The sequence below is a fragment of the Carettochelys insculpta genome, chromosome 1 (assembly GCF_033958435.1).
Source record: "Carettochelys insculpta isolate YL-2023 chromosome 1, ASM3395843v1, whole genome shotgun sequence".
NCBI classification, from domain to species: Eukaryota; Metazoa; Chordata; order Testudines; family Carettochelyidae; genus Carettochelys; species Carettochelys insculpta.
The window spans coordinates 270,361,423-270,386,829 of record NC_134137.1 but is presented as its reverse complement, the minus strand read 5'-3'; the positions used below and the strand labels follow the sequence as shown (position 1 = coordinate 270,386,829).

General features: G+C 47.9%; 1 protein-coding gene across 5 annotated transcripts in view; it reads left to right on the top strand.

The window, feature by feature from the left end:
- Window positions 1-23,131, top strand: part of AKR1D1 (aldo-keto reductase family 1 member D1) — a 36,545-nt gene extending 13,414 nt beyond the window's left edge. For 2 of the 5 annotated variants that reach the window (XM_074983810.1, XM_074983812.1), the window contains exons 3-9: window positions 1,715-1,831; window positions 6,485-6,562; window positions 9,407-9,529; window positions 10,088-10,197; window positions 10,642-10,726; window positions 14,694-14,868; window positions 15,032-15,623. In XM_074983810.1, coding sequence (XP_074839911.1) covers window positions 1,715-1,831; window positions 6,485-6,562; window positions 9,407-9,529; window positions 10,088-10,197; window positions 10,642-10,726; window positions 14,694-14,868; window positions 15,032-15,360 — 1,017 coding nt within the window. In that variant the 3' untranslated portion in view covers window positions 15,361-15,623. Of the gene's footprint in view, window positions 1-1,714; window positions 1,832-6,484; window positions 6,563-9,406; window positions 9,530-10,087; window positions 10,198-10,641; window positions 10,727-14,693; window positions 14,869-15,031; window positions 15,624-18,357; window positions 18,524-22,412; window positions 22,496-22,946 lie in introns of those variants that run through there. The other 3 variants (XM_074983813.1, XM_074983814.1, XM_074983811.1) reach the window with 3 other exon arrangements.
- The last annotated feature ends 2,276 nt before the right edge of the window (window positions 23,132-25,407 follow it).

Below are 25,407 nucleotides of genomic sequence, written 5' to 3'. Positions count from 1 at the left end.
CTGGCCACATCAGAAAACTACAGATTCTATGCAAACCTACCTGTTCCATTCTTCATAATATCATCTGACATGACATAGCCTCATCATGATAAAACTGATCAGACATTGGACAATTTGAACAAAACTTCAGTACCTCAGATCCCTGACTTATGTGGAGGTTGTATTCTTGGCAACTTCTACATAAGCTGAAATCTTGGGTAACTCAGGAGCTGGGAAACTAACCTTCACATTACTGGCCAGTTTCCTGGCTCCTGCCAATGGTGGCTTTTCCCCGCCTTCCCCCATCTGGGGGAGCTGGGAAGAGAGGCAGCTGCACAGTGGCTTTGAGTTGCACTTAACACATGTTAATGCAAGTTAAATGCAGCTCGAAATCACACATTTCAGGGGTTTACTGTATATACAAAACGAGATGAATTTAGCAAGTTCATTTTTTCGTTTCCAAAGTAACTTGCTCTACTCTGAACAGATACTCAGTGGCCTCCACTTGAAGTGGCAAACCTGCAGTTTTGTCCATGTGTAGACTTCAGAGCTTGAATACAAGTGTTCAGCAAGCCCCTTTTTTGGTGGGGGGTGTCAGATCCTTTTGCTAGACAGGGAAGGGGAAGCCTCTGGTGGAAATAAGGAAACTTCAAAGGGTTCAGAGTCCAGCTGTGGCTTAGATAAGTATTTGAACTAGTTTCAACATGTGCGACCTCTCTGAAACCTTCCTTTTCGTGTTCTCTTAGCCAATCCTTTACAATCATGGGGCCCTTGTCAAACATCAAGCCAAATTTAGGAAGTAGAAAGGTGTCTAAACTTAAGTGTGTGGGTATGGTTTTTAAAATCTGCTAATTCAGGACAGTTTGAGTTATGAGGAATTCTCTGTGCTGATCTATCTGGGGATAGAGAGGGCTTCCCTTTTTGTGTATGCAAGTATTTAAACAGTGCATTGACTTGCATCCTGTGCTAACCCAACATAAGCTGCGTCTACACGTGCACGCTACTTCGAAGTAGCGGCACCAACTTCGAAATAGCGCCCGTCGCATCTACACGCATCGGGCGCTATTTCGAAGTTAACTTCGACGTTAGGCGGCGAGACGTCGAAGTCGCTAACCCCATGAGCGGATAGGAATAGCGCCCTACTTCGACGTTCAACGTCGAAGTAGGGACCGTGTAGACGATCCGCGTCCCGCAACGTCGAAATTGCCGGGTCCTCCATGGCGGCCATCAGCTGGGGGGTTGAGAGATGCTCTCTCTCCAGCCCCTGCGGGGCTCTATGGTCACCGTGGGCAGCAGCCCTTAGCCCAGGGCTTCTGGCTGCTTCTGCGGCAGCTGGGGATCTATGCTGCAGGCACAGGGTCTGCAACCAGTTGTCAGCTCTGTGTATCTTGTGGTGTTTAGTGCAACTGTGTCTGGGAGGGGCCCTTTAAGGGAGTGGCTGGCTGTTGAGTCCGCCCTGTGACCCTGTCTGCAGCTGTGCCTGGCACCCTTATTTCGATGTGTGCTACTTTGACGTGTAGACGTTCCCTCGCTGCGCCTATTTCGATGTTGGGCTGAGCAACGTCAAAGTTGAACATCGACGTTGCCGGCCCTGGAGGACGTGTAGACGTTATTCATCGAAATAGTCTATTTCGATGTTGGCTGCACGTGTAGACGTAGCCATAGTGTTGTCTAAAGGGGAGAAATGCAGGGAACAGAGTAACTGAATTTCTATTTTTTTGTTCCCCTTCCCTAGCTGTGGAATACCTGTCACCCACCAGAGCTGGTGCGTCCAACTCTGGAGAAGACACTTCAGGCTCTGCAGATGGATTATGTTGATCTCTATATTATTGAATTGCCAATGGCTTTCAAGGTAAGGAAAAGTAGCCTAAAGCTTATTATGGTATCTGTCTGTGTGAACAAAGTCCCCTGACTCAGGTAATTTGTCAAACCTGCAGATCAGTGTGTGCTTAAAATGGTTCTTTGCTGGCAGCGTCATGCTTGACGTCCATGGCAGGTGCATATTGCTTGTCATTGGAGAAGACAAAGCACAATCACATCAACTTTGTTACAGGGAGAACCCTGGTCCAGTACGCACAATTGCCAACTAGAATAAAATGGGTCTTTACTGCTGATGCTAGGGGAGGCCCCTTTCGCTGGGCTGACAGAGAGAGGCTATAGATGGCTTCACAGGCGTCTATGAGCCTAGTAGTGAGTTATCCCTGTTTTACAGTTTGACCCAGCTGATGCTCTTAGTCGAGTCCACTGCTGACAATCATGTCTAATCCATTTTGTTAGCTGCATCTTAAAATCTCTTATGTTTCTCGTCCCCCTGTTGGAAGGTTATTCTAAAATCAAACTCCTCTGAGGGTTAGAAACCTTCTAATTTCCAGCCTAAGTTCACTTGTGGCCAGATGGGAAGATTAACAAGAGATAAGTGACTTGAAGGCAAAATTGAGTTAGTGGTGGATTTAGGGAATAGATGCACTCTCCCAGCCATTGTTTCAGCCACTCGACAGCCTCAACTGAATGTGAAGGTTGTGTGGCAAACCATTTTCACAAAATCTTGCCTATCTGCTCATTTGTGCCAGTCAGCTAGACAGACAGCTTCGGGAGCAGAGACATAGCATCTGAACATGGCTTCGCAGAGGCAGAAGTTTAAACAGTCATGGCTTCCTGTTTCCTCACGACGGGTATCGTCTCTTCCCAAGTGTTGCAGCTCTTGCAATTTTATCACTGGTCCCATGCAATTTGGTGCTTTTCTCGAAGCCCCAGCTCTTCACATCACTTACACAATCTCTGAGGGGTGAGGGAGCATGTTCTAAAAGGAAGTCACTAGCTCTCCTGGCTTCGCAGAGAAGGTTGAAGACCCAGTGCAAAAGCTGCCCAGAGGGTTAAACCAGAAGACAAGGAAATAGAACTACCCCCACCCCCAGACACACACACTTTTTTTTTTGAATGGAGACACATTTACATGCTCTTAGTGGACAATACTGCTTCCATCAAGAAAGCAATCTCCCTGAATCCTTTGGTTCCTGAGAATTCTCAAAGCTCAGGTCTTCCTGTGACGAGTACATTCAAATACCACTACCTCTAGAGAGCAGAACCCAACACGTGGAATTTACTCCACTAGAAGTTCCTTTGTCTTCTCTGGAAATGGCATCCTGTTCCTTCCAGAGGAGTAATTGACCTCAGATGTGGAGGATTATATAAACAAAGCTCTAGTATGGAACCCTTTAAGGTACACTTTAGAAAGTATAGTTCCCACAATCTGCAGTTTCCGGTTTCCTGTTACTTCTGTTTGCTTTCTTCCCATAGTTCATTCTCCCATGTGGAGAAGGTCAGTGTCCCACCAAATAAAGATATTGACAGCTGCCTTTTAAATAAATCTACATCTGATTCTCTGAGGCCTATATCAACACACTCTCCAACTGTAATAGCAAATCAGTCCTAGAGCTCCACTGGTGCTCCCCTTTAAGGAGGGGGAAAAATCCCTTTCTTTCTAACACAATATGCAGTGGAGTTGAAGTGTGGAGCAATGTCAGGACCAAATCTGGGAAGCATCTCTTGGAACTCGAACAGTTGTTTCTGCAGAAATCACACGCAAGGCAGGATTTTGTTGAGACAGCTTTCCAGCTCTCCCCATCTGCAGCAGCTGTTACTGGGCTAGATGCTGTTTAATCTCCCTAAAACATCTCCCACATTGAGCTTTACATTTGTGAGTTAAGAGTACTCTGTCAATTGGGGCACAGATTTGTGTGTTTTGTGTAGTAACATTCGTGCCAGCACACATTTTGCCTCAGAAAGAGGTTGCATCAGGCTACCAAAAAAACTAATTTTGCTCCAGACAAAGGCTTGCTGCTGGAAGGAGATTTCCTTTCTTGCTGCCAAAATACTCGCCTGCATAATTTGCTTCTTGTTAATATGTAAAAGTAGTGAAGCTTGAGGCAAAATCCACAATCCTGCAATTTCTGGAATTTGTGAAACTGTAAACTCCTCTCTTCTGATTTTACTGGAAGAGTTCTGAATATATTCAGAAAGTCTTGATATCTGGGTTCATCTTCTAGTGTCTCCTTCTGCCATAGTACCTGAGTGCATGCCAAGAAGAAAATACAGACCCACTGGCTTATTTTGATTAACTTTCTGCCTTCTTCCCTGGATATGTTACTGCAGGGGTGAGCAGGCTTTTTACCTTGGGTCTGACTTTTTGTTCCTGAAATTAACAGCAAACCACACGCCCCCCACCAATGTAACCCAAACCAGTGGGAATTTTGGTTAAGTTCATATGGGAAAATAAACCCTTTTGGCATGTGTAAGAAAATAAATATGTTGAATGTAAAAACTGAGTCAGTATATAAATGTGAATACGCATGCATAAAAACAGTAACATTTTAAATGAGATGGATGAGCTGGAGACCCAGCAGCTAATTGTGCTGTTCCCCCACCCCCACTTACGAAAGTCATGGTCGTCCCCCGCCCCGATGGGGCCCGCCCCCCACTTTGTACACCCCTACATTAGTGGCTAGGGGCTGTTAAATAACCATATCTCTCTTCCTTTGTTTTTGTTTGCCAGGTCAAAGTGGCTTTGACACTTTGTTCTGAAGGCAGTGAGATCTGCAGTCCTTGTGGGTGGGTGTGGTCTGTTTTAAGATGGACCGGTTGTAGGTGGGAAGTGGAACCATTGCTGTATGTCCTGCAGCCGTAAGAAGTCTAGAAGAATCCCAGTCTATGGCCTAACTTGACTAGCTGTGGGAAGTAGTTTCTGAAAATCTAATAACCATAATCCACTTCATTCCTCAAACCCTGCGCCTCTTCCTATCAGCATTGCCTCCATCTTGTCTGATTCCTATTCAGATCTTTTCTACAGTTGCGTTCTCTGGTAGCCAGGTAGCTGTGAGATGGTCCTATGTGCGTCAGTAATAAGGGGAATATAGCTATGGGTACCATCCACTTACTCTGGGGTTTTGGGACACTGGCATCTCAATTTCCTACAGTAGCTTCATGTAGATTTTATAAAAGATGGGAGAAGGGATTAAACTTTGTAGAAATCCACAGGAGGACACTATGGATCTTGCCATATCTCTGAATGTGTCTCTCTGCTGCCCAAAATACTAAAAGTAGAGGGAAAGGGACTTGGTGATGGTGGCTGGAGTTAAACATTCCTTTTCTATCTACTGGGAGGGGGCCCTGAAACGAAACACCTGAATCTTGATCCAACCCATCAACTCTGGGTTGGCTAGAAATCCATACCTGCTTTGCAATGATCCTTAGCTTTTTAATGATCTATGTAGAACACATCGAAGGTCAGAGTGAGCTGCTTCAGAATCTCTGAAGGTTCTGGCTAGGATCCTATTTTCATAAAGAACTCCAAACTCCTCTCTCCTCTTCTCTTGCTCTCATGCAATTTGAAAGGCAAAAGACCTCACAACCATCTTATTTTTTCCTGACTGTGCAGGTCTCTTCCAATAAAAAATGATAATAGTAACAGGCCTATGTCCCGGTACTTGCTTTAAGGAATGTTCTCTTTGTTGAGGTGGGAAACTTCTGCTTAATGCCATAACATTTTCTCATCTCTGAAATATGGGGATGTTCTGTTGTACTAGAGTTCATTTTCATCTTCCAATACCTTGCAGATGCATGTGTTGAATTTGGTGGCACCAGCCGCTGAGCACGAGTCATAGCTGCATATTCCCCAGGAATTAGACTGTCAAAGTGGGTTACCACGCACTTTTTGAACTGTGGTTGACCACAAAAGACATTTACAAAAATAAAGTGAAATTAATATCAAGTTAATGATCAGTTTTTGTCATTTTGAAATATACTGCCTGTAGTAGCCACAAATTGACCAGCAAATAAAAGAAAGTAGTGCACTATGTACCAGGCCTAAGGATGCTTGCAAGCACCCTTAAAACTCTCTCTAGGGTATCAAGGGAGAAGTGAGAGCGTGGAGCATGAACCTGAAAGATTCTTGACACATCCTGCCATGTGTCATATTCACAGAACTCTCACAAATATCAGTGGGAGCTGGTCACTCAAGATTGACTTGCAATATGACATGTTTAACTTGCACCGTTCTTCAGTGTTCCTGGGTGGTAAATAGCATGAACAAGCAGTCTTGGAGGGGAAATTGGCTTTTGCGGTACTCTAGCCATGGGCTTTTGCAGTAGTCTAGCCATGAGGAAATGTTTGGTTGCCACAACGGAACACCTGGTAAATTGGGGTTTACTCTCTTGAATGCCATACCCCCTTGCAACCTTGAGGCATAACTTGAGATGGAACTTTTTAGTGCATAGACCCATGAAGGGCATATTTGAGGAAAAGCATTAATGACTGTAGCATTAACATGCTGCTAGATGAAGGGTGGAGACTGTAAGCCCCCAACACAATTAACTTTTTTGAACTTATAGGGTCAGAAAGCCTCTGACTTATCCCCACCCCACACTAATTAAATGTAGAGTGTGTGTTTAAAAAAATAAACCTCTGTTCTGAGTAGTGAAAGCTGATAACTGGGACTTTGTTCTTTCAGCCTGGAGATGCAATGTACCCAAGAGATGAAAATGGAAAATACATCTACCACAAGACAAACTTATGTGCCACTTGGGAGGTATGTAGTTGTAACGTTCCTAGGCACTTAAATGCCTGAACACCTGGAAAGGTGGTTCCTCTGTACTTTGGCTGAAGAACCTTGACAAGGCAATGTAGAGAACCTTGTACTTCCACGGACCATGCTGCTGACTCCATGGATAAATGGTATTTCTGTGTTCAGGGACGTCTCCTTCCCCTAGCATTTAACCTGATACTGAGGGTACATCTGTGCAGCAAACAAAGGGTTGACTAAGGGTATGTCTTCACTGCCCAGATTAACTCCATCAGGGTCTATCTTCTGGGGTTGGATTTCATGCATCTAGTAGGGGTGAACAGAATTGAATGATCTGGGGTTGACAGCTGACCTGTGTACTCCTCAGTATTGCAAAGCATTTACCCTATCAACCTCCCCCAGTGATGATGGCCAGGTAAGTTGATTGTAGATAAGTCAATTCCAGCTATGCAATTGCCATAGCTGGAATTGCATATCTGCAATCGACTTTAAGGTCTGGTGTAGACCTGGCCTAAAGCAGACTGGCATACCTGTGCTAGCTTTAATCTAGCTCATGCAGGTGACAAAAGTGAAGATGGAGACGGCATGGAAGCATGAATTAAGGTACATTGACTCCAGCTGTGTAACTAATATAGCTAGAGTTGCATATCTTCATTTGATCTTCCTCATTAGTGTAAACCTGGCCTTAGAAGGAGAAACTTTGGCTCAGGTAAAGGGAGTTCAGCAATATACAACCCCTCCTTAGTCACTTCTAGACGCCCACACTTTATTTTTTCCCTTACACTACAGGCAAAGGGAGTCTGGATCTCAGTCTAGTCCTTGCTTTCACACATCGGCCGTGTCTACACGAGCCCCAAACTTCGAAATGGCCACACAAATGGGAATAAGGGGACTTCGAAGTAGGCGGGGTCCTTTCGAAAAGGAGCCCTGTCGGGACGAGCCGTGCAGCGGCAAGCCACGTCAATTTCGAAGTGCCACGGCCGCCCGCATGCTAATGAAGTGCTGAATATGCATTTCAGCGCTTCATTAGTAAACTTCGAAATGGCCATTTACGTGGCCATTTCAAAGTTTGGGGCTAGTGTAGACGTAGCCATCCAAAGCCATGTGGCTTTAAAGTGTTCAGCATAAATACAGACCCCTTGAAAAGATGGGAAAAGTCAAGGGTACTATAAGTCTAGACTGAATCTGCCCTTGCAAAAATTGCATCATGATGATGCCCTGTACTGGCTTAGCACATGGTGTAGTGGGTCAAGGTTTGGGTACAAGGGCAAAATTGAGCGGGGGCTCCCAGGAGAGGAATAATAAGGGGACATGTCCTGAGAATTGAGCCAGATGTGGGACTGCCTGAGTAGTTGCTTGTACTGTGCCTGACTCAGACTAGTGCTTTTTAGCTCTGCAGATTCACAAGTCAAATTGGCTGAAACAAAAAGAAACATCTGCCTAACGCAGTCTGTTCAGTGCATGTAGCTTGCTTACCTCAATCTGTTCTTAATGCAAGTCTGTAGTGTAACATGACAGCCCCAGTAATGACAGGCAGGAAAAAACCCAGCTGCTGCTGCTGATAATGAGGTCGTCGCTGCCCATAAATATTAGGATCTGTCTATACGCAGCTGCATAAATGCCTCCCTGGACTAATTCTAATTTTTTCAGTGTGGCTTCAGCAGTCAGTGCTATGGCTGTTCTGGTTGCCTCACCACTGAATGATGAAAATCATATGACCAAAAGGGGCTAGTCAGAGGCCATAAAATAAATGGAGGCTATGTCTTTCCCTAATGCCCCATTAATTTAAATCAGAAAGAATAATAAAACTGACAAGCAGGACATTCAATACCCAGAAGTTGGAGACAAATAGGGAAACAGTAACTCTTCTTCATTGCACCCCGATCAGCCACTGCATTCAGCAGAGAGGTTTGGGAAGAGAGAAGACTTTCTCTAAGCATAGATACTGTTGAAGTGGTTCTTACCCATGAAAGCTCTTTATCTAACAAATGATAATGTTGGTGGTTAAGGTGCTCCAGGACAGTTTGCTGTGGGTTTTTGTGAAACCACAAACTAACCTGGCTACCACTCTGAGATTACTTCTGTTAGTGAAGGAGAGCACCAACTAAAGGAAAATGTCAAAGCATGCCAAATTAAGGATTTATTATATGTTACCTTGTTCTTATTCCTTAATTGCATGGCTATATTTGCATTTTAAACTGACCCTGTATTCTCTTAAACCCTATTTTCTCCTTCAGCTACTTTATTTTGCAATGAAGTCTTAATGCTAGTTTTTGTGATGCTCCTTTTTATGGCAATGTCTTGGTGTTAGTCATAAAGTTCTGGCTTACCTTTAGATTCTGGTATGGACTAATGCTGGCACAGCAGAATTAATAGCTGGGGTGATTCAGAAAGTGTCAGATAGGCAAGGGAAGGAATTTCTTGTTCAGGTGCTGTCTTCCTTTCCCCAAAAGCTGAAATAGTGTGAAAGTCCATCTAAATTTTGAAATAAAACTCTCTGGAAGGGAACATGTGAAATTTATAAGTGCTGTGTCTAAAATGTTCTTCTGACTTCTAGGAAAACTCTTCCCTGTTATATCATAACATTGGGATGTGAGGTGCCTTAGTTTGGTCTTCTGCAAAGATGAGGTTGTATGAGCTTTGGATTTGGAACAGGAAAATTTAGCAACAATCATCTCCATGGAGGAGTGCCAGCTCCGAAAGGCCACTCCTGAAAGGCCTGCGCACTTAGCTCCCAAAACAGAGTCCTGTGTCGCCTATATTTCGTCTAGTTAATCAGACTGATTTACGTTTCTCTGGCAGGTTTCTGCTGAGGCTTTTCCCCTCTAATTCTCTCTGTTATCTTTGCAGGCTTTGGAAGCATGTAAAGATGCTGGCTTGACCAAATCCATTGGAGTCTCCAACTTCAACCGGAGGCAGCTGGAAATGATTCTGAACAAGCCAGGGCTCAAGTACAAACCTGTCAGCAATCAGGTATGGTCGCAATCAGAATTCTATCTCCACCTGCGAGTGGCACTGTGGTACAGTGCTCTGAGGGAATACAGATACTTCTGCACATGATGACTGCTATCGAGACTGATGCTAATGGATGTACTCATTGGCAGCATCAGAAGAGAAGCCAAAGACTACATGGGAAAGAGAGGAAACTATCCTTTCACCCTCTGAGGCTGGCCTTAGAGGGATACTGGCAAGATACTGTTGGGGGAATCTGCCACTGAACAGCCAGAGAACAACTACAAGGAGTTTCCTTGTCTCCAGGGCTGTCATTCTAACACTTTCCCCACCCATCAGCACTAAAGTTTAAGTTAAAAACGATTTATCAAATGAGCACAAAAGGCCATAACTGCTTCTGGCTGGATTTAAATGATTAATGCCAGGATGAAATGTTCCTCTTCTTCAAACCATTTTCACCTATAATCTCAAATTCATCTGAGATTGATTGGTCAAACATATAGAAATGTCTGAAGAAATTATTTGTATCTGTGACTTTTATTATTGTAATGTAATTGGCTCCTCCCATTTCACTTTTAGGTTGAATGCCACCCATATTTCACCCAGCCCAAGCTCTTAGAATTTTGTAGACAACATGACATTGTCATTGTTGGATACAGTCCACTAGGAACCTCAAGGGATGCAAGATGGTAAGTTTTTGGGCTAGCCTGATTGTGGGATGAACACTGCCACTAGAGGGTTGGAAATCTCCTTACAGGAGGGAGGGATCTAGCAACAAGCAGTAGGAGCCAGAAGAGAGGAAGGGCCGGGGAACAAAACACCAGCTAGCCATGGGGAATTGAGCCCTGAGGGAAGGGTGAAGGAGACATAGAGGCAAGATGGAGTGGCCCAGAGAGGCGTAGCAGCTTTGGTAGTGAAGGGAAACACTGCCAACATCTGATGCCACCAGAGTACCTGCTCTGGAACCTGGAGTAGAGGGTGGGCCTGGGTTCTAAACCCTCCAGGATCCACTACAGAGACATCTCTTGCGAGAGGAGATGGGCCCCTGTTGGGACAGGAGGCTAAAGTGTTCCTACTAAGCCTGAGGGCCTGTGATGGAAGCAGTTTAGTAGGGTGTAGCCTTTGCCTCCTAGGTGGAGGTGGGGCTACACCAAGGGTCATAGTGAGCCTCTCAGGCAAGTGCTATCTGCCTGGAAGCACAGGACTTCTCAAGATAAGGTAGGAGGTTCATCTGTCTCTCCCTTATCACCCTGCCTGTCACTAGAGCAAAATCTAGGGAGCTTTTCTGAAAACTTGATGCATAATCAATTGGTCTATTTTTGACTTAGAAGAGAGGAGGAAAAAACTTTTTTTTCCCCTTTCTAACAGCCCTGAGTCAGTGGCTCAGCTGGTGTACATGAGTGGAGCTGTGCTGAGTTCACCAGGCTATGCTGATTTACAACCGTTGCCTGGTGTCTCAGCTATGGTGCTCGTTAGAAGGATGACTGGAAATGGCTTGTTTGGGCGCAACAGACCTTGTTCCCCAAGGCCTGGGAGAGCCTCCTAGGTACAGGAGAGCAAACTGGAGCCCATCTGCCTCTTGCACTGGCCAAATGTTCCCCTCTGTTCCCAAGCGCTGTTTTTGTGGAATGATGCTGGAGACAGTTAGGCCCTAGTTGAGTTTCCAGATACCAGGTAGGGCTTGCAACACTTCTGGTAGCTAGCCAAAGCTGCTCCTGGCTCACGAGCTGGGCATGGTTGCTGTGAAATTTAAGGGCTTGTCAACACAGTTTTGGGAGAAAAGCCCTTTTCCAGAAAAAAGCCCCTTGTGTGCACACTGCAAAGCCTGTTATTCTGGAATAACAGGGCATTTAAGTTGAAATAGTAACTCCAATCAAGCGGCTTTTGCCAACCCCCACTACCCCTTTCAAATCTGAAATTGACTCAGTGTGTACACAGCAGAGGTAATTATAACTTAATTGCCCTCCAGGGAGCCATCCCATCATGGCTGTTGTTTTGAAATTGGGCTCTCTAGTGCAAACGTGCAATTTTGACCTGCTCTTGCAGTGGGAATGCTCTTGTCAGAAAACTTTTTTCGAGGTTCGAATGTGGAAGTAAGTTATTTCTAAAAACTCTGCAGTGTAGACGGAGTCTAAGAGTCCATGTGGAGCCCTGCAATGTCAGTGTGCACAGCACAACCAAGAACTGGAAGGGCTTGAACTTCTTCAGCAGGAGACGCAATTTAAAGTGGGAGAAACAAAGTAGTTAGGTTCTATTCAATATGTACATCAACGATTTAGATTTTGGCATAGAGAGTACACTTGTTGAGTTTACAGACGGTGCCAGGCTGGGAGGGGTTGCGATTGCTTTGGAGGATGGAGTCGGAATTCTGAATGATCTGGACAAACTGCAGAGGTGGTAAGGGGTAAGCGGGGTGGGGTTTAGTGGGGACGGGTGCAGGGTGCTCCACTTGGGAGGGGACAGTCAGCTTCATGTATACAGAATGGGAGGCAGCTGTCTGGGAGGGAGCGCTGCGGATGGGGATTTGGGGGCCATGGTGGATCGTAAGCCAAATGCGAGTCGGCGGTGTGATGCTGTTGCAAAAAAAGCAAACATGATTCTGGGAAGTGTTGGCGGGCCTGTTGAGAGCAGGACATGGGAAGTTGTTCTTCTGCTCTATTCAGTGGTGGTTGGGCCTCAACTGGAGGATTGTGTCCGGTTCTGGGCACGACAGTTCAGGAAAGATGTGGAGAAATTGAAGAGGGTCCAAAGAAGAGCAACAAGACTGATTAAAGGTCTAGAGAACATGAGCTATGAGGGAAGACTGAAAGAACTGGGCTTGTGTAGTTTAGAAAAGAGAAGACTTAGAGGGGACAAGATGGTGGTCTTCAAGTACCTAAAAGAGGGCTACAAGGAGGAGGAAGAAAAATTGTTCTCCTTGGCCTCTGAGGATAGGACAAGGAGCAATGGGCTTAAATTGCAGCAAGGGAGGTTTAGGTTGGACATTGGGAAAATCTACCGAACTGTCAGGATGGCTAAACACTGGAATAAACTACCTAGGGAGGTTGTGGAATCTCCATCACTGGAGATATTTAAGAGCAGGTTATTCAGACACCTATTGGGAATGGTCTAGACAGTGCTTGGTCCTACCATGAGGGCGGGAACTGGACTCGATGACCTCTCAAGGTCCCTTCCAGTTCTAGCGTTCTGTGATTCTGTAATGCCTTCTCTTAAATCCTTTCACTTGGGCAAGTATTACCATTTGGAGCTGGGCATCTCTTTGGCATCGTTGAAGGCTGTTACTGAAGTTCTTAATCTGGGACTTGAGTAAGTTTATCCCACCATCATTTCACTAAGCTGTATAACCTCTCGGCTCTAGCATGGGTATCCAAAATGTGATTCCCAGTATTCCTCCGGCCAGCAGTCAATAGAGTGTCAACACCGGAGCTGAGAGTGATACCTGCAGCTGGGTTTTAACAGACTTGAGTTAGTGCACTAAAATCAGCAGCGTGGGCAGTCCAGCTTAGGCGACAGCTCTGACTCAAGACCACCCAGCCCCCAAATAAGAGCTCACATGGCTCGCCTGAGTATCCACAAGAGCCACAATGTCTACACTGCTATTGTTAGTGCCCTGGCATGTGTCCCTTGACTCATGCTAGGAAGGCTCACCCTCAGCTGAGTGTAGGCACACGCAGCATGGCCTGACCCCCTGAAGGGATTCCCTGGCCTTGGGCCGTGTCTGCACTAGCCCCAAACTTGAAAATGGCCATGCAAATGGCCATTTTGAAGTTTACTAATGAAGCGCTGAAATACATATTCAGCGCTTCATTAGCATGCGGGCGGCCGCGGCACTTCGAAATTGACGCGCCTCGCCGCCACACGGCTTGTCCCGACGGGGCTCCTTTTCGAAAGGACCCCGCCTACTTCGAAGTCCCCTTATTCCCATCTGCTCATGGGAATAAGGGGACTTCGAAGTAGGCGGGGTCCTTTCGAAAAGGAGCCCCGTCGGGGCGCGGCGGCGAGGCGTGTCAATTTCGAAGTGCCGCGGCCGCCCGCATGCTAATGAAGCGCTGAATATGTATTTCAGCGCTTCATTAGTAAACTTCAAAATGGCCATTTGCATGGCCATTTTCAAGTTTGGGGCTAGTGTAGACACGGTCTTGGTCTGTCAATAAGGAATGCCAGCGAGTGTGCCCCATAGAGAATCTTTTTGGCCAGAAGATAGGCAGCTGTAATACAGATTTCTGAGGCTGAAGAGAGGAGCTGTAAGGTGAACAAATATGTAGAGTGGCTGACAGACTTGCTGAGCCCCTGGCTCCCCACCTCTGGAAAGGAAGGAGCCTCAGCCTAAAAAGCTGAGGGTAGCCCCCTGCCAGCCCTTCAACGTCACCCAGAACATATTGCTTAAGGCTTCAGCAGTGATATAAGGGTCTGGGGCTCTGGCTGCTGCAGTAGCAGTGGCCAAGAGCCCCAGGACTTTTAAAACTCTGCAGAGCTGCCCCGTTAATCCCCTTCTCCCTGCCAGCAGCTCTGGAAACACTAGAGCTATGTCTACACTAAAATGCTACGTCAAAGTAGCATATTTCGATGTAGAGATATTGAAATAAGCTACTTCAGCACTCAGCGTCTACACATCCTCTGGGGCTGGCGCCATCGATGTTCAACGTAGACATAGGGATGGGCAACATTGAAAGGGGCCCCCCAGGAGAGCTGCACACAAAAGCACACCCTTTTTCAAATAAGGGGCCAGGAACGCCTGTGGATGGGGTCACAGGCTGGACTAACCCTTCCGGAGCCACAGCAAGCCGCTCCTTTAAAGGGCCCCCTCCCAGACACACTCGACCTGCACAGCACAAGGCCTACAGCGCTGACACATGACTCGCAGACCCAGTGCACTCAGCCATGCACCCCCAGCAGTAGCAGCAGTCAGCAGCCCTCAAGGCTGTTGCTGAGGCAGGAGCTTCCCTGCTTGGCGCTACGCAACAGGCCGCCCAGCAGCTCCTGGAAGGAGAGCCCTCCTCGGGGGATGAAGGGGTTGCCCCAGACTATGGGGCCCTCCTTGTCCTCCCCTGTTCCCCCGCCCCGCACCTGCCAGGTGCTCCGCCGACTCTGAAGCTACCCCACCACATCAGAGTGGTGGGAGCTCCTGGTCATGGGGGAGTGGGACGACGACCGCTGGCTCCAGAATTTCCACATGCGCCGGCAGATGTTCCTGGAGCTGTGCCAGTGGCTCACCCCTGCACTGAAGCACCAGGACACCCGCACGCAGCCCATGCTCCCCGTCGAGAGGAGGATCACCATCGCTGTCTGGAAGCTGGCCACTCCAGACTGTTACCGATCTACAGCACACCAGTATGGTGTGGGCAAGGCCACTGTTGGAGGTAAGAAGACCCAGGCAGAGACCCATGGGGTGGGGGGTGGGGAGTCAAGCAACAGGTCTGGGGAGGGGCCCGGGGGAAGTCCAGGGAGGGGGGGCGGGTGAGGAAGGTGGGGGCTGGGCACACCCTGCACATCCTCACGTGTGCCTATGGCCCCTTCCGGCAGATGGTCCACGTGCTGAACGCCCTGCTGCTCCACAGGCTCGTGCAGATCGGGGACGTGGACACGGCCATTGTGGGGTTTGCCAGCGTGGGGTTCACCAACTGCTTCGGGGCCCTGGACAGAACCCACATTCCCATCCGCACCCCAGACCACAGCGAGGGACAGCTTGTAAACGGGAAGGGTTACCACTTGGTGATCCTCCAGGCCATGGTGGACAGCCAGGGCTGCTTCCAAGACCTCTGTTTGTTGGCCTGGCTGCACCCACGGTGCCCGCGTGTTCCTCCCAAACATCACCCAGGTTGTGTGCACGTGCTGCATGCTCCACAACCTGATGGAGAGCAAAGGGGAGGCCTTTGTGCAGGGGGTGGGCTGTGGAGGCCAGCACAGCCTACCCCCAACCATCTGCTGCCCCTAGCCACCAGGCCCAGCATGAGGGGGTCCGGGTCTGGGAGGCCTGGCGGGCTTATTTTGACCGGGGGCGAGGTGAGCACTGCCATGGCCATCCCTGGCAGGCCTCCTGAATATTGCCCCCACCACCCGCACATTGCCCCTCTGAAGAGCACATGACACACGGGTTGTTGAAAAATAAAACTGGGATTATATTTACAAACCAAACATGTTAACTAATTCTTAAACACAACAAATGTCCTTGGAGAAACTACAGACGGGGGGAGGGGGGCAGTACTTGGAGGTGAGGGGGAAATAACTATTTACAGTGGAGGTGGGGGGGAAACTATATACAGAGGAAGGGGCCTGGGTGGGCCAGTCCTTGGCCCCTCACTGCCCCAAATCCAGGGGATGCGACCCCTGCTGGGTCCAGGTCACCCCACCCCCCGCCACATCCAGGGTCCCTGTCAAGGCCAGGTGGGGGCTGGGAGGACCAGCAAATATGGCTGGGTTGGCTCTGGAGCCCCACAGTCTCCCCCAGCAGGGTCCGGTGCAGGGGGGCTGCCAGGAGGGACAGCAGGTGGAGCAGCCGGTGGGGGCGTGGCAGCCAGTCTGCTATCAGCTCTGGGGTGCCTGCGATGTGGTCGAATGTCTGCATGAAGGATCTCCAGGCTTCCTGGCACCAGACCAACACCCACTCCTCCAATTGAAGGCAACCATCCAACACCTCCACCTGGCTCCAGTGGATGGTGAGGACCTGGGGGCTAACGACTGCTCACGGCTGGCTCCAGTGGTAGCAGGCTGGTCCCTGTGGTGGTCCCCGGCTCAGCTGGCTGCCGCGCTGCAAAGCCCCTGGCGGGCTGTCTGGCATGACTGAGACCACTGCATTGTCGTGGCCCTCGGATGGTTTGGCTGTGGATTGGGGGGGCGGGGGGTGGGGAGACAGGACAGCCATTAGTACTGGGCTCTGGCCCATGCCCCTACTGGCTTCGGGTCCCCATCCCCTGTCCTCCAGCCATGGGCACAGTGGCCCTGTGGGTGGCCCCCTTCAGGTTTTCAGCCCCCATGAGGACGGGGCATGGCACTGTCAGTGGGAGTGGGTGCTGACGGGCCCTGGGGGCCATGCCACTGTCCCAGGGCCCTGGTCTGGCTGGGCCATGCCAGGGTCAGCTGGGAACGTGGGGGGCCCCCTGTTGGGTCCCGTGCCTCTGCCCCATAACCTGGGGGTGTGCGTCCTGTGGGGCACATACCTGATGGTCCACTCCCATAGTCAGGGGACACCTGTCTGGCGGATGCCTGGCTGGAGCTCTGGGAGGGGAGGTCTATTTGGAACTCCCAATCACTGGACCCCTTCCTCGGCAGTCCTGGGGGCTGGCTCCTCTGGGGGCCCCTAGGGTCTGGGACTGGCCTCCGGGCCAGACCCCGCTCCAAGGCCTGCTGGGGCTCCTTGGCCACCATGTCAAGGATGGCTGTGGGGGAAGAGGTGTACCGGGGCCCAGGATTTCCCTGAGCTCCCTGTAATAGGGGCAAGTGGCGGGGGCAGCCCCAGACCGGCTGGCTGAGTCCCAGACCGGAGCATAACCTTGCTGCAGCTCCTTTACTTTACTCCAGACTTGATCTGGAGTGCAGGCAGGGTGACCGTGGGTGGCCAGACCCTCGGCCAACAGGGTGAATGCTTCTGTGTTCTGCTGCTTGCTCCCCATTATTTGGAACACCCCCTCCTCTCCTCAGAACCCCAGCAGGGCTCGGAGTCAGTCCAGGAGGGGTCCCGCTGCTTCTACCCCCCCTCCCACCCCTGGCTGGACACCTGGGAGCTGTGGGGCCCCTCGGGGGGGGGGAGCTCTGGGGGGACTCAGGGGGATGGCGGTGGTGGGTGGGTGGCTCGGGGCCTCTCGAGGGCATGCAGAACTAGCATATGTGGCTGCTGCTTCCTGCACGCTCTCAGCTTCCTGCCACAGGAAATCCGGGTCCAGGGTGCTTTTAAAGGCTGCTGGATGTGGTGATCATAGAGCCTCACAGGGGCTGGACAGAACGTCTCAACCCCTCAGCTGATTGCTGCCATGGAGGACCCCTCTATTTCAAAGTAGCGGGATGTGGATCTTCTAAACGTGTCCTACTTCGACATTGAATGTTGAATTAGGGCTCTATTCCCATCGTCTGATGGGGATAGTGATTTCCACGTCTTGCCACCTAATGTTGATTTCAACTTCAAAGTTGCACGCATCGTGTGTAGATGTGACGCAAGCTACTTTGAAGTTGGGCCAACTACTTCAGAATAGTCGGCTAGTGTAGATGCGGCTTAGATCACTTAAGGCACCGTCCAGAACAGAGGACCTACCCAGTAGAAATTGGTTCCGTGGGGACTTGATTTGGGCTGTTCAAGACCTGAGTTAGAAGCAGCTCTTGAGAGTTAGAAAACAAATATACAGTATCAGGCCTCCCAAAGGTTAGAGGATGCCTGTGTGCTGTGAACCTAATCAGAGATTAGAGATGGGCTATATGATCTCAAAAGTGATCCATCTCTGATTCCCCTGGTACACTTTCGGTCCTGTTTACTTGGAAAAGTTCTAAGCAATGTTGCTTTTGTGGGAGGCTCTGCAACTGCTTTTCAAATCTCCTGGCACGATTTACTGCTTGCCTCAAGAGGTACTGATTGCCAAATATCTTACAAACTCCCAACTACTTGCCATATTGAAAAGGATGAGTTCTAGCTCATGATCTGTAAGCTGCAGGCAAACTTTTGCATGTCACTTCCACAAATCTTATTGAGCAACAGAGGCAGTAGGAAACAGTTCAAATGTAGCACTAACCGATGCATTTAGAATGAAACTCCATTTCATAACCGATGGAGCAAATCAGTTTTTGCTTTGGATTTCAGCTCTCTGCCACTTTCTTTTAAGAACTCAAGAATCAAAACAAATTCTGCGTTTTTTTAATTCAAGGGTGAATGTGTCTTCCCCTCCTTTACTGAAGGACCCTGTCCTGAATGCCATTGGGGAAAAATACAACAAGACAGCAGCACAGGTTGCTCTGCGCTTCAACATCCAACGAGGGGTGGTGGTTATTCCCAAAAGCTTCCATCCACAGCGGATCAAAGAAAACTTCCAGGTAAATTTATAGCTTAGTCTCTACTTTTACTGATATTGCAGATTCTACTTAGGGTGTCTTCCCCTTCTTTCCTGGGCAGACAAGAGGCTTAATACCACCACAGTCCTTTTCTATGTTGCCTCTCTTACGCACCATCATTTCTGCCACCTGGCGATAGCAACAGAGGGGAAGCTAGTATGGACAGGAATGGGAGTCTTCATCAATGCCATTTAGACCTATTTGGTGTAGGTCTAAAATTCCAGCAAGGAATGCACACTAGAGCTCCCACTTATAGTAGTGCAATAGTGAGAGATCAAGTAATCACAGTGTAGATGGATCAGTTAGTTTTAATTGTTTTTAATAACACTAAATGCATGTGCTGCTTGTCTTCTCTTCCCAGCCAGTGCTCAGGGCTTGTAGTTCCAAGACCGAGAAGAGGTGTTCTAGATACTTCTGCCTACAAGGTCAGAAGGTTTTCCACCTCCCCTAGAGAGTATCAGGCATGACTTACAACCTCTTCACTCTCTTTCTCCCTTATTCCTCCCGTTTCCAGACAATCTCAGTTCCTTAAGAAACCAAAGGCCCAGAGCAGTTAGCAGAATTGTCATTCTGTTCTTGAGACTGAACTTGGCAAATATGGCTGGAATCAGGTCACGACTGTCTCATCATTAAAATGTTCAAGGAATTTTGCATTTGTTTCTGAAAACTAGATGAAATTTCATAAAATTGCAGAGCTAGAATGAGTCACAAGAGCTGTGTCTACACGTGCATGCTACTTCGAAGTAGCGGCACTAACTTCGAAATAGCGCCCATCGCGGCTACACGCATCGGGCGCTATTTCGAAGTTAACTTCGACGTTAGGCGGCGAGACGTCTAAGTCGCTAACCTCATGAGGGGATCGGAATAGCACCCTACTTCGACGTTCAACGTCGAAGTAGGGACCGTGTAGACGATCCGCGTCCCGCAACGTCGAAATTGCCGGGTCCTCCATGGCGGCCATCAGCTGGGGGGTTGAGAGATGCTCTCTCTCCAGCCCCTGCGGGGCTCTATGGTCACCGCGGGCAGCAGCCCTTAGCCCAGGGTTTCTGGCTGCTGCTGCGGCAGCTGGGGATCCATGCTGCAGGCACAGGGTCTGCAACCAGTTGTCGGCTCTGTGGATCTTGTGTTGTTTAGTGCAACTGTGTCTGGGAGGGGCCCTTTAAGGGAGCGGCTTGCTGTTGAGTCCGCCCTGTGACCCTGTCTGCAGCTGTGCCTGGCACCCTTATTTCGATGTGTGCTACTTTGGCGTGTAGACGTTCCCTCGCAGCGCCTATTTCGATGTGGTGCCGCGCAACGTTGAAGTTGAACATCGACATTGCCAGCCCTGGAGGACGTGTAGACGTTATTCATCGAAATACCCTATTTCGATGTTGCTACATCGAAATAAGCTATTTCGATGTTGGCTTCACGTGTAGACGTAGCCCATATCTCCTTGGCTACGTCTACACGTGAAGCCAACATCGAAATAGCTTATTTCGATGTAGCAACATCGAAATAGGGTATTTCGATGAATAACGTCTACACGTCCTCCAGGGCTGGCAATGTCGATGTTCAACTTCAACGTTGCGCGGCACCACATCGAAATAGGCGCTGCGAGGGAACGTCTACACGCCAAAGTAGCACACATCGAAATAAGGGTGCCAGGCACAGCTGCAGACAGGGTCACAGGGCGGACTCAACAGCAAGCCGCTCCCTTAAAGGGCCCCTCCCAGACACAGTTGCACTATACAACACAAGATACACAGAGCCGACAACTGGTTGCAGACCCTGTGCCTGCAGCATGGATCCCCAGCTGCCGCAGCAGCAGCCAGAAGCCCTGGGCTAAGGGCTGCTGCCCGCGGTGACCATAGAGCCCCGCAGGGGCTGGAGAGAGAGCATCTCTCAACCCCCCAGCTGATGGCCGCCATGGAGGACCTGGCAATTTCGACGTTGCAGGACGCGGATCGTCTACATGGTCCCTACTTCGGGGCGCTATTCCGATCCCCTCATGAGGTTAGCGACTTTGACGTCTCGCCGCCTAACGTCGAAGTTAGTGCCGCTACTTCGAAGTAGCGTGCACGTGTAGAGACAGCTCTGAAGTCCTCTGCACTGAGGCAAGACCACATAAACCTGGACCATCCCTGACAGATGTTTATCCAAGAGGAATTCCACAGCCTCCTTTGGTAGCTTATACTACAGCTTAACTACCCTTGTACAGGTCGAACTGCTCAAATCCAGAACTCTCTCATCTGACAACATCTGTAATCCAGCATGATTTTAGTTAGCTGGATGACCACTTTTCATGGGTGTGTCCAAGTTTCCCCATGATCCTATAAAGTTTGTTTACAGCCACCAGTCCTGGCACTCAGTGTTCTGTGCCATTACTTAGCTTTAATTCACCCCTAAGTGGCATAAGGGACTGGCGACAGAGGGCGGATTTAGCCGGCAGAGGCACACCCACATGGCCTCTGCTGCGCTATGGTAATGAGTTTCAGGAATAGGCAAATGACAGGCCATTTGCAGTGCCAAGAAGCTCATGGGAGCGCCATGTAGACATAGCCCATCAGAATATGAGGCTTTCTGGTTTATTTGCAACTAACCCACATTGATTCTCATTCAGTTTGTGATCCACTACAATCCCCCAAACCTTAGTCAGTCACCCTCTATTTTGTAGCAATGCATTTAATTTTTCTTTAAGTATAGTACTTGGCACTTGTCTTTATTGAATTTCATTTTATTGTTTGTTTTTTTGTTTGTTTTTTTTAAGACCAGTTCTCCAGTTTATCAAGGTTGTTGTGAACTTTAATCTTGTCGTCCAAAGTGCTTACAACCCTTTCCAACTCGCTGTTATTTGCCAGACTTATAACAAACTCTGCTGCATTATCTCAGCCATTACTGACAATATTGACTAGTACTTTACCCAAGATTGACCACAGTACTGACCGCTACTCAGTATGGGATTTCAACCCTCCCCTAAGGTAATTTAATCTAAATCATATCAACCTAGTGTGCTTGTGAGACAGTCATGTGGGACTGTATCAAAAGCCTTCCTGAAATCCATTTACCACATCCACTGACTTCCCCTCCCCACCCATTCACTGAGCCACTCATTGGCCATTTCTACACATGCCACTTTTCTTCTAAAGTGGCATGCTAATAAATGGCCCAAAATATGCTAATGAGGCACATATGCAAATTCCCTATGCCTCATTAGCATAAGGTCACATGGTTTGGAGTCCAGAAGACGTTCATCCAGACTCCAAAATGCTGTTTAGAAACATGGCCCCCAGGGGCAGAGTTTTCAGGAAGAAGGAGCCTTCAGAAGAAGGACTTCCTTCCGGAAGACACCCCCCCCTCCCCCCCCCCCCCGCACCCGGGGGCCATGCTTCTAAACGGCGTTTTGGAGTCAGGAAGAACATCTTCCAGACTCCAAACCACGTGACCTTATGCTAATGAGGCATGGGGAATTTGTATCCATGCCTCATTAGCATATTTCAGGCCATTTATTAGCATGCCACTTGGCATGTGTAGAAATGGCCACTCTGTCCAATAAGGAAGTTGGGAACAGTGAGCATGAATTTGTCAAACAAATCCTGTCAAACCAGCCTTACGAACCCTATTATCCTTACAAATGGACTTGTAAAAGCCATGTTGTCTGGCACTTGGATAGCTGGAAAATTCGATTGACCAGCTGCCTGGCTAGTTTGTCTAACCAGAACATCCGATTATCTGGCACCCTCCATTTCCCAGGGATGCCAGATAATCAAGCTTGTTCTGTAATTAGTCCCAGTATCTTTCCAGGTATAAACATTGGGCTGATTGGTCTACAGCTTAGTCTCTGGGTTCTCATTAAAAGAGATGATCATTTAACCCTAATATCCTCTTTCCCTAGATTTTTGACTTCTCACTCACTGATAAAGAAATGAAGGACATCGAAGCCCTGAATAAAAGCATCCGCTACGTGGAGCTGTTAATGTAAGTCCAAGCTGAATTTCAGCCAGATAGTACTGTTCAGAAGCTTCCATTCACTGGCTGACTTCTCAGTGTAAAGCCTGCTATGGCAACGCTTCCATACACAGTCAGGTCTACCTTATTTTGAGAGCTTATCTCAAGGTGACAAAAGGGCATCTGAACTTCAAACACCAACGCATAGAGGGGTTCAAGTCTAGTGGTTCAGACCAAAGTTGAAGTAAGTTTTTCTAAGCAAAAGTTGCAATTTCACTGTAAGTTTCAAATATTAGGTGAAGGATTCCACTATCTACTTTGCATAAACCTATTTGTATTACTCTTAATGACTCTCTATTCCAGTAGCAGACAGAGGCCTCAAGCATGTGCTGCTGCTTGGTGTGCCAGGCTCTGTGTATATACTATTTTTGTCTAGTGTAGCTTTTGTAGTAAAGCCTCTATATCTGAATTCTCTTTACAGGTGGCGTGACCATCCAGAATATCCCTTCGATGATGAATACTGAAAATAAGCATCGCAGCATATACTCAGCTGAGTTTTGGAAGGCTCCAAGCACTCTTTCTAAAGGTGATTTCACAGGAAGGGAGTTTTTTTTTCCCAGAATACCAGAATTTAAAGCTTGAATAAAGTTACCTTTAATTTTTCTCTTCAAACTTCCTTGTCCTACTTGTCAACTGCTGTTTAAGTTACTGACAGGTGCAAACCCTGGGAGCTGAGCACCGTAATATTTTATTTGAGGCTGGGGTAGGGAAGGGGAGTGTGCAGGATCCAAAATACACCATTCCTAAATGTTTGCTCTAGGTACAACAAAAGCCAGAGTGTTCCTAAATTTTAGGGGCTTTGAGATGCAATCAAAACTATGCAGTGCTGGGCCATATCTACCTCCAGCTGAACCCTGCATGTCAGCTGAGTGTCAGCTTTGATCCTGCAATGAAGCAGTCACATTGAATTTTGTGACATTAGAAGAATAAGCTGCCAGCACAACCACAGCATTACCAAGAGCCAGTGAAAGGCTGGTTGGTAGCAGACAAATGTTTGCTTGAGGTTTCTCTTTTGCACAGAGTTTCTTCTGCTTGAGTGAAATATGGTGGGGAAAAAACCCACCTCTTTAAAGAGCTCACACTTAGCTTCTCTTTCATTCTTTACATCAAGATGAAACCATAATGTTTGGGCTTTTCAAGAAAAAAAAGTATGTTCCCTCAAACTATTCATTTCAAAACCCTGAAAGCATTCCTTTGTGAACAACAAGAAGTCTTGGGGCACCTTGTAGACTAACAGATATTTTGGAACATAAGCTTTCGTGGGCAAAGACCTGCTTCATCACATGCATCTGATGAAAATCTGATGAAGCGGGTCTTTGCCCACGAAAGCTTATGCTCCAAAATTTCTGTTAGTCTACAAGGTGCCCCAAGACAACTTGTTGTTCTCAAAGCTGCAGACTAACATGGCCACTACCTCTCTGGTACTTGTCACCATGCAAGGCATTCCTTTGTGGTGTGCTTTCAGTGGCTACAACTTCCTGAGCTAGCCTTTCCTGCTCTAGGAAATGTGAACCTAGAAGGAGTATTCCCTAAAAAGTCTTAAAATCACAGGCTACTTTACGCTAGCGTGTATCTGAAAGGGTTTTATTGCCAATAGTTCACAAAGGACTGTCGGTCACATGACGATGACTCTCTCTCAGCACCAGGAACAGCACACTAACCTCTTCATGTTCAAAGTGGGACATGCAGATAAGGGAGTTCATGGACTTCATAAAGGAAAGTGAAATTTTGCACTCCTAAAGTTATTAATATAGCAAAGTTCAGCAAAAGCTAGTGGTGACCTTAGCCTGCTCTTCACTACAAAACTCTTATGTCTGAACATTTGAACCATAGCATTAGCTGAATCTGACAACAGGCATCAAACACTACACCAAAGAGTGATTAACTAGCCGGAGGCTGAATATTAACAAGTCGCATCCAGCCCAGGTTATGATGTTATGTATGTCAGACCCCAGCGGTGCTCTACAGGGGCCAGTATGAAAAAGGCTGTTTTAGTGGACATATCCACATTGGCAAAAGCATCCCCACTACTGGCTTTGTTCTCTAGAGGGTTGCTATTCCTGAACAGGACCTGATGCGCTGCTGCTATGTACAGACTTCTGGGTGCAGGGCTGTGAAGCGGAGTGTAGAAAACAAATAAGCAAATTAGAAAGGTCTTAGAAACAAACATCTTATTGATCCCGATTATATTCCCCTGGAGTAACAAACACATGGTATGCATAAAGTATTAATTATGTATTATCATTTTTCTTCAAAGATGTTTCCTGTAAAGAGAGAATACCACAATCCTTTTTCAGTGAGCAGAGCACCTTTTCCCTCTTTGCTGGATTGTCTGCCCCCTTCACGTTAGCAGTCATGACATTAATAGACTCTCCCAGGCATACTATGTCTGCTCTCAGCTAATATATTACCCTTTGTTCAAAGAAGTGAGCCCCTTTCCCTGCCCCAGCCAGATGTGAGCTCTCCATTACATTTGTGCCTGTTTAAATAAGACATCTGGGAGTGGTAACTTAGACTGCTTGTGCCCCTGCATATATTAGATTAAAAGATTGGAGCTCTCTGGAAAAACAAAGGGCCTGGGAGTTGAATGGAGCTTTGTTGTAACAATCCCTTTAGACTGCAAGACCAGGATGAAAATTTCCAGCATGATGTAGAAAAAAATATATATATGTAATCCTTCTGCCGGAACGAGTTGGCAGCAACCAGGGCCGGGTTCAACATTTAAGGGTTCCTTTTCATCCGTCTCACATAGAACCAGCTCAAGCACCCAGCCAGTCGTCTGAGACATTCACACACCCCTGGGTGCCTCAGAGAGGCAAAGCTTCCCCACTCACAAGCACAGCGTCTGAGTGTAGAAAAGAAACTTTTAAGGAACGAGGCAG